The sequence below is a fragment of the Porites lutea genome, chromosome 7 (genome assembly GCF_958299795.1).
Source record: "Porites lutea chromosome 7, jaPorLute2.1, whole genome shotgun sequence".
Classification (NCBI taxonomy): Eukaryota; Metazoa; Cnidaria; class Anthozoa; order Scleractinia; family Poritidae; genus Porites; species Porites lutea.
The window spans coordinates 1,987,618-1,996,171 of NC_133207.1; the positions used below are offsets into that span (position 1 = coordinate 1,987,618).

Sequence of the window (8,554 nt, forward strand, 5' to 3'; positions counted from 1 at the left end):
AGCAAAAAGTCGAAGTGAATACTGCTAGCAAAGAAGACATCACTAGGTTGGAAAAAAAGATCGAGGAGTTAAAAGTAGTACAAAACGAACGTTATTATCAACCTAACAATTCAGGTAAGAAAGATTGAATAAATAAAGATAGATTTTTTTTTCAGGCTTTCTTTTCGCAACTGCAAAAGTTGCGTATATAACTGCGATGATCTTCCTTCATATAATTCTTCACTCCGCAGTTCACATATATGATTTTCATGTATTCATAACTTCATCGTCATCCTTTCACGGGTTTATAACGAAACAATTCAACCACCTGCTCCCAGTTGGCTTGTTAGCTTAATTGGTAGAGCGCTGCATCGGTATCGAAGAGGGTTCGAATCCCGTACGAGCCTGAATTTTTTTCCAGGCTTTCTTTGCGCAACTGCAAAAACTGCGTATATAACTGCGATGATCTTCATTCATATAATAAAGATTGAATAATCGCCTATACTCGAAACTTGAAACACTGAAAATTTTGGACCAGTCTCAGAAACCGGTCAGTATCGGTTTGGGCAAATTAAATGTCGTGCAAATTTCAAGATCGGTAAATTCAGTTCGGACTCACATATATATACAATTATACAATAACTCATCCCCATTTAACGAGAAATATCCACGAAAGCCTGTGTATGCAACTGATATCAAATATTTTCCGCTTTGAACTAGCCTGCGCCACAGACGAAACTAAACTCTAGTTAAGTCCGTCTGCGAATCAGCGCCGAAATCCTTTTTCAGGTCCCCCACCTTTGCTCCCAGATTTGAGTACGAGCCACGAATGGCCTGTTTAAAAAGCCATTATTATCACTACACTAGGCCAAATGATAAACTGTCCTCTCTAAAACGCTCCTTTTCACGGGCCAAACAGCAAATTGCAGGTTGTCAATGGAATTTGCAGCCCGCAATATGCTTTCATGTCAAACAATCACAAATAAACTATATGCCCTCCAAAAGTCATGTGATTGTTCTGTTAGGGCCGTTTATACCAGAGAAAATAATCCGCGGCTTACATAAGACGCGAAGGGAACCATTTATACGAGTACAGCTTACATAAGACGCAAACTACTCGTATAAATGGTTCACGGCTTAGTACTCGGCCAAACCGGTCCAATGATGACGTAGATTGTTTTGGTGCCTCGTGTAATTTGCAGCAATGGCTCGAGCGAGCAAAATTGGTCAGGAAAATCGCCATATTTTACTCGGTCTTTTTCGTTTCAAATTAACATTTCCGATAAGATAAGTGCCGGGCTGTTGCGAAACTTGTGTGGAAACCTCGACGAAAAATTTGTCAGCGATCAATCGAGTGGTTTGAAAGAGATATTCCAGCGAATGATAAGGTAGAGTTAAGACGAAATTTCTGGCTCTCTCGTGCAGGAGGTTATTTTCCCGCCACTGCAGCGTGTGTCTCTCGGCCGTGAAGCTCTGGAATATAATTGAAAACAGAGCATGCGCAGCAATCGTTCATGGCTGCAGCAAACAGCGGACAACGTTTCAGTCGATTTATACGAGTACGTTCTCGTCTGCGGTAAGTCTAGCCCAAAACTCCTCGGCCGGGATAAGCCGCGGCTTGAACTGGCCGTGGGTTGAATAAGCCGTGAACGTAGATTTTGTACCGTTTATATGGGGTGTTGGCGTCTTATATAAGCCGTGGCCAGAGTAAACAGCGGCTTATTTTCTCTAGTATAAACGGCCCTATTGTCGATTTGCCAATCAATATGAAAGGAATGTAACGCATTTCCGGTAACTCGTTGAATTCGTTGAGGGCCCAGAACAAGGATCTTGGGGACGCTGCTTCGCAGACTTTATCAACTGCGGTTTATCATATTTAGGCGTTTGCGACGAAGGCTCCTTGGAACTTATGACCGGGAAAACGGGACCAGAAAGGTCGTGTACCATTTACTTTCCAACCGGAACATTCGAATCGATCCAATAACATTTTGTAAATTATAATAACCACTCGAAGAAGTTTCAGACTACCTTGTTCTTAGATTCTCTCGTCTTTCCCTCTCCTAACAGTAAGAAAACGCGAAAACGATTGGAAAGGGCGAATGACCAATGTATACTTAGCAGCATTCAGGTTGTTAAGAAACAGTAAATAATCTAAGTCATGGAGAGTTAAACTTTGATCAGAGCTTTTTTATGTGTGAAAAGGGAAAACATCTTCTTCTATAGAGAAACGGCCTTTGGCCATAACCTTTTTTTAAAGGCCTCCAGATTCCTGGAGCATCAGTTTTTGTATGGGTAAATTAACAGAGTTTATTGACTGAAAGAATTTAATTTCTATCTTTTATTACTTGTTAAAGTGACAACCCCTTTTAATAAAGTTCAACTATATATATTTTTGCGTATGATACCTCATTATTTTAACTTTCCTTCTTTCACCATGTATGCTAGACATAAAGCCAATAAGAGCCCCTCTTCCCTCAATGGTTCCTAATTTCACTGGGCGACAGAGCGAGGTCGAAGAGATCATCGGACACGTAACTTCCGAATCTACCCGACTGGTGTCGATCTGGGGTTCACCTGGATTCGGAAAAACATCAGTTACAATTGCAGTGGGACACGCGCTCCAGTCTCAAGGGCTACCCGTCTATTGGGTCTCATTACGGGGACTTCAGTCAAAAGCAGATCTGACTTCAAAGTTTCTTCGCCTTTTAAGGCAACCAACCATCAATAATCAACCGTCCGATCAGCGTCTGTCCCCTGACGATGAAATTTCCCAGCTATTCAGCGAAATATCAAAACAGTCTGTATTTATTCTTGATAATGCCGATGATTTGTTAGAAAGTGGTTGCCAAAAAGTGAAGAAAGAGGTCATGCAACTTCTTGAAGAAATACTTAGGCAAAACCCAAGGGTGACATTCATTGTAACCACGAGAGAGTCTCTTGAGTTTATGAACAACCATTTTCAAGGCCATCAAGGCGTGAGAATAAGAACATTGGATAAAGCCTCTACACAATCTCTAATTCATGAGTTACTTCCAATTGCAAGTGCTGCGGATTGCACAGAAGTCGCGCATATCTGCGGACATGTTCCTTTGGCCATAAAATTAATGTGTTCTTTGATTTCTGAAGATAATTCTTTACCAAGCCAAATTATAGATGATTTCAAGGCGTCCTCTACAGAAAGTATAGGGAGCATGTTGGACATTTTTGACTCCTATTTCCAGAGACTTACTGCACTAGAACAAGAAGCACTAATTTCTTTGAGCATTCTCCCTGAGAACTTTACTACTGAGGTCGCTGCGGCCGTTTTAGGCACCAAAAGTGGTTTTGAAGCCATAACGATGTTACAAAACCTTCGGAGGAAGTCACTGATTGATTCAGGCTCTAAACCAAGGACTTTCACAATGCACAAACTATTGCAATCATCTTCGAGAGAGAAAGGAGACACTGACATGAAAGAGGCGATTCTCAACGCAAAGGGTCGTTTGAATGCATTCTATGTCTCGTACTTTGATAAACTAAATAAAGAATTTCTAACCGGGCATTCCATGGATGCATATATTGCATTTTATGAAGATAAGGAGAGCATTATTGAAAGCCTAGTAGAGGGATGTCTTGACTCCAAAACAGCTGACACTGTCTTTGACATATTGGTCAAAGGAGAGTTGTTTCTTGACTCGCTGTTTTGGACCGAAAGTGAAGCGAAAAACTTTGATGACATATACGATGCCGCCATAAAAGCAGCCAACCTGCATGGAAATGAAAAATACCACAGGCAACTACTTATTTCCAAAGCTTTTGCTAAAGCAACCTGGGGAAGAGAAGGAAAGACGAATCAGCTTCTCTCTGAAGTGAAAGTTCTGCAAGCAGCATCGTGCCTTGTTTCTAATCAGGAAAAAGGCAAATGCTTCTGCTATTCAGGAATCTGTTACCTTACCGCTGAAGAAACGAAGAGTGGAGTCCACTGCCTACAGCAGGCGCTTTCATCACTGGAGACTTGCAACGACCAAGAGTCGTTATTTCTAAAGTTTCTTATTCTTCAGATCCTCGTTTGTTATTATCAGTCCCTAAATGACTTCTACAATGCAAGTTACTACTATGACAAATCACTACATCTGTCCGCTGCAGTAGGAAATTGCAAGCTGCTTATTATTACGCCGATGAAAGGCAAAGCACAAAAAACTACCAATGAAATGCAGTTTGAAAAGGACTCAAACATTTTGCTGAATCAACCTTTCGAATTCCAGTTTGTCTGTCTCTTAAGTGAAGCTACAAAGTTGTTCCCTGCCATTAGAACCAAACAAAATACAAGTCACTTGGTTCTTCAAATGTTAGAGTGTGTCGAAAAAGACGTTACACCTTCAACTGGTTTGCTAACTTTTCACACAGCTGTGGTAGAGCTGCTCTGGAATTTGAATAGTGAAGACCCTGAAAAACTATTTAGGTCAAGAATAAATTATCATGAAAAAAAACTCAAGCAAAGCCAAGAAACTTTCCCCACAAGTCACGACTTTGGCGGTTATGGTCAAATACAAATTAAAGCGCTTGTGGACTGCTACTTAAACCTAGGTATAGTTTACAACAACAGAGGAATATATTCCGAAGCTCTTCAGTCATGCAAGCGAGCGCTAAACACAGCAACAAGTTCCTTTGAAAAAGAACATAAAAGCACTGCTGACAGCTACAGGCAACTCGGTGTAACACAAAACAACATGCATGACTGCAGCGCAGCTCTACAATCTCACCAGCATGCATTAGACATTCGTACTAAACTATTTGGAGAGGAACATGAAAGCACTGCTGACAGCTACAGGCAACTCGGTGTAACACAAAACAAAATGCATGACTATAGCGCAGCTCTACGATCTCACCAACATGCACTAGCTATCCGTATTAAACTATTTGGAAAGGAACATGAAAGCACTGCTGACAGCTACAGGCAACTCGGTGTAACACAAAACAAAATGCATGACTATAGCGCAGCTCTACTATCTCACCAGCATGCACTAGCTATCGGTATTGAACTATTTGGAGAGAAACATAAAAGCATTGCTGAAAGCTACAGGCAACTCGGTATCACACAATTCAACATGCATGACTACAGCGCAGCTCTGCAATCTCACCAGCGCGCATTGGCTATCCGTATTAAACTATTTGGAGAGGAACATGAAAGCACTGCTGACAGCTACAGGCAACTCGGTGTAATACAAAACCAAATGCATGATTACAGCGCAGCTCTACAATCTCACCAGCGAGCATTGGCTGTCCGTGTTAAACTATTTGGAGAAGAACATGAAAGCACTGCTGACAGCTACAGGCAACTCGGTGTAACACAATTCAACATGCATGACTACAACGCAGCTCTAAAATCACTCGAACATGAATTAGCTATCCGTGTTAAACTATTTGGAGAAGAACATGAAAGCACTGCTGACAGCTACAGGCAACTCGGTGTAACACAAAACAAAATGCATGACTATAGCGCAGCTCTACTATCTCACCAGCATGCACTAGCTATCGGTATTGAACTATTTGGAGAGAAACATAAAAGCATTGCTGAAAGCTACAGGCAACTCGGTATCACACAATTCAACATGCATGACTACAGCGCAGCTCTGCAATCTCACCAGCGCGCATTGGCTATCCGTATTAAACTATTTGGAGAGGAACATGAAAGCACTGCTGACAGCTACAGGCAACTCGGTGTAATACAAAACCAAATGCATGATTACAGCGCAGCTCTACAATCTCACCAGCGAGCATTGGCTGTCCGTGTTAAACTATTTGGAGAAGAACATGAAAGCACTGCTGACAGCTACAGGCAACTCGGTGTAACACAATTCAACATGCATGACTACAACGCAGCTCTAAAATCACTCGAACATGAATTAGCTATCCGTGTTAAACTATTTGGAGAAGAACATGAAAGCACTGCTGACAGCTACAGGCAACTCGGTGTAATACAAAACCAAATGCATGATTACAGCGCAGCTCTACAATCTCACCAGCGAGCATTGGCTGTCCGTGTTAAACTATTTGGAGAAGAACATGAAAGCACTGCTGACAGCTACAGGCAACTCGGTGTAACACAATTCAACATGCATGACTACAAAGCAGCTCTAAAATCACTCGAACATGAATTAGCTATCCGTGTTAAACTATTTGGAGAAGAACATGAAAGCACTGCTGACAGCTACAGGCAACTCTGTGTAATACAAAACCAAATGCATGATTACAGCGCAGCTCTACAATCTCACCAGCGAGCATTGGCTATCCGTATTAAACTATTTGGAGAGGAACATGAAAGCACTGCTGAGAGCTACAGAGAGCTCGGTGTAACACAAAACAACATGAATGACTACAGAGCAGCTCTACAATCTCACCAGCGCGCATTAGCTATCCGTATTAAACTATTTGGAGAGGAACATGAAAGCACTGCTGACAGCTACAGGCAACTCGGTGTAATACAACACAACATGCATGACTACAACGCAGCTCTACAATCTGAGCAGCATGTACTAGCTATCCGTATTAAACTATTTGGAGAGGAACATGAAAGCACTGCTGACAGCTACAAGCAACTTGGTGTAATACAACACAACATGCATGACTACAACACAGCTCTACAATCTGAGCAGCATGTACTAGCTATCCGTATTAAACTATTTGGAGAGGAACATGAAAGCACTGCTGACAGCTACAGGGAACTTGGTGTAACACAATACAACATGCATGACTACAGCGCAGCTTTACAATCTCACCAGCGGGCATTAGCTATCCGTCTTAAACTGTTTGGGGAAGAACATGCAAAAACCGCTGATAGCTACAGGCAGGTCAAGATCACTCAAGAGGCCCAGCGAAAGTTTAGAGAAGTGAAAAGAACAAAGAGAAAGTGCGTAATAGCGTAACTGTCATTAGCCCGGGACCAGGGTCCGCAGATGGGGAAAAAGGCAAAAAACGGGGTCAAATAGGAAAACTTGGCGAAGGAAGCGAGCCGAGGGGTGGCCTGGGGAGGGCGAAAGGGCGGCGCCACATTTTCCCCTCCTCAGACGGCCTCTCGGCTCGCTTCGCTCGCCGATTTTTTTCTCCTTTTTCCCCACGGTGGAGCCTGGTCCCAGGCTAAACTGGCATCGATAAACAAAATGACCTCCCCAACAGTGATACTGCCCCTTAAAATGGACATTGAGAAATAGTTAGTAGAGCTTAAAGCCTGGGGCTCAAAGATTTATGTAATAAGAAAATTTACGTCATAGCTTTTCAGTGAGTATATCTGAGTATGTATATAATTATAGATACTCATCCTTCACCCCATGTAAGGGAATAATCCTGCACAGTCTTGGATTCTGGATTCCACGATGTGGATTCCGGATTCCAAGTACTGGATTCCAGTATTTTTCTGTAAAACTGTAGAATTCTGGATTCCGATTGTTATTGGGATTCCAGATTCCTTGATCTGTATTCCGGATTTCAAAACAAAGGACTCCGGATTCCATAAGTAAAAATTTTCTGGGAATCCGGATTCCGCCAACAGGGCTTAAAGTTTAAATTTGAGTTTGGAAGCACTTGTGCTACTAGATGTAAATTTTTAAGCGTACTGCCGAAATTTTAGGTGCACAGCTGAAAATTTTAGGAGCACAGCTTATAATAGACTACGAGTAGTCCCCATTTTTCCTCAGGGATAGTAGAGCGAGCGAAATGCGGGCGCGCGTAAAAATTACCCACGCGAGAAAAGGCGACACGCGGCGGGGAGAGAGAAAAATGAGGGACTACAGACAAAGCCCAAGCTTTTGACCCTTCACGGCCGACTTATTTTGGAGTGTGAAGTTCGTATCCCCTTCCAAATCAATTAAGCGCATCCAATGGGATTCCTTCCCTCATTGAGCTGTCATTGCTCTTGTCAACGGTAAACTACGGGGGGATATTTATTGCAAGCAAAGGAAAACCCAGATACTAATTTTCTTCACGGCTATTTCGCGTGAAGAACTTGATAGTGTAGGCAACACACGACTTTTAGTCATGCTAAAATGCTGCTTGTTCCAATAAATTTTTTTTCCCAGACAGTTAGATTATGTTCTGAAGGAAAACGTTTTGACTGAGCAAATGTGATTTTTGCCGCTTATTTCATACTGAAAGGTCGTGAGACGCATATTAATTTTCTGCGGTTATTGTTTATGGTCTGCATGATTTGCCCTCTGATGCAAGAGCATTTTCTTTGACCTCTTTTGAAAAGTAAAGCTCTTCAATGCGGCTAAATAAGGGTTTTGGGTTGTTTAATTTCTCCCGCGATTGCCTCCTGGTTCTCAATAATTTTAAGCGATTTTCTTTTGTCCGTGAATGTGACGGTTTCCTGCAATGTTTTGTCACGCTGGGCCCAGCTCGTTAGCGTTTTTAGCAGGACGGATAGTGATATCCAAATCTCGAAGAATGGATAGCAGCTTAAACTAGAACTACTTCAAATATGGAGAACTGCGATGTGACTCAGTTATGACTGCTCGTGAATTTTAACTGCCGCTTGTTTTTCTGGAGATAATGTGAGTCTTTGGACTGGATTGCGTAGTTCCTCCCTTGGTGATAATCT

At 42.1% G+C, this 8,554-nt stretch overlaps 1 protein-coding gene across 1 annotated transcript in view; it reads left to right on the forward strand.

Moving 5' to 3' along the window:
- Positions 1–6,884, forward strand: part of LOC140943453 (uncharacterized) — a 7,975-nt gene extending 1,091 nt beyond the window's left edge. Inside the window, exons 1-4 of the mRNA XM_073392542.1 lie at positions 1–114; positions 2,425–4,663; positions 4,823–5,293; positions 5,546–6,884. The exon at positions 1–114 is cut by the window's left edge and continues 1,091 nt beyond it. Coding sequence (XP_073248643.1) covers positions 1–114; positions 2,425–4,663; positions 4,823–5,293; positions 5,546–6,884 — 4,163 coding nt within the window. The remainder of the gene's footprint in view (positions 115–2,424; positions 4,664–4,822; positions 5,294–5,545) is intronic.
- Positions 6,885–8,554: the final 1,670 nt, after the last annotated feature.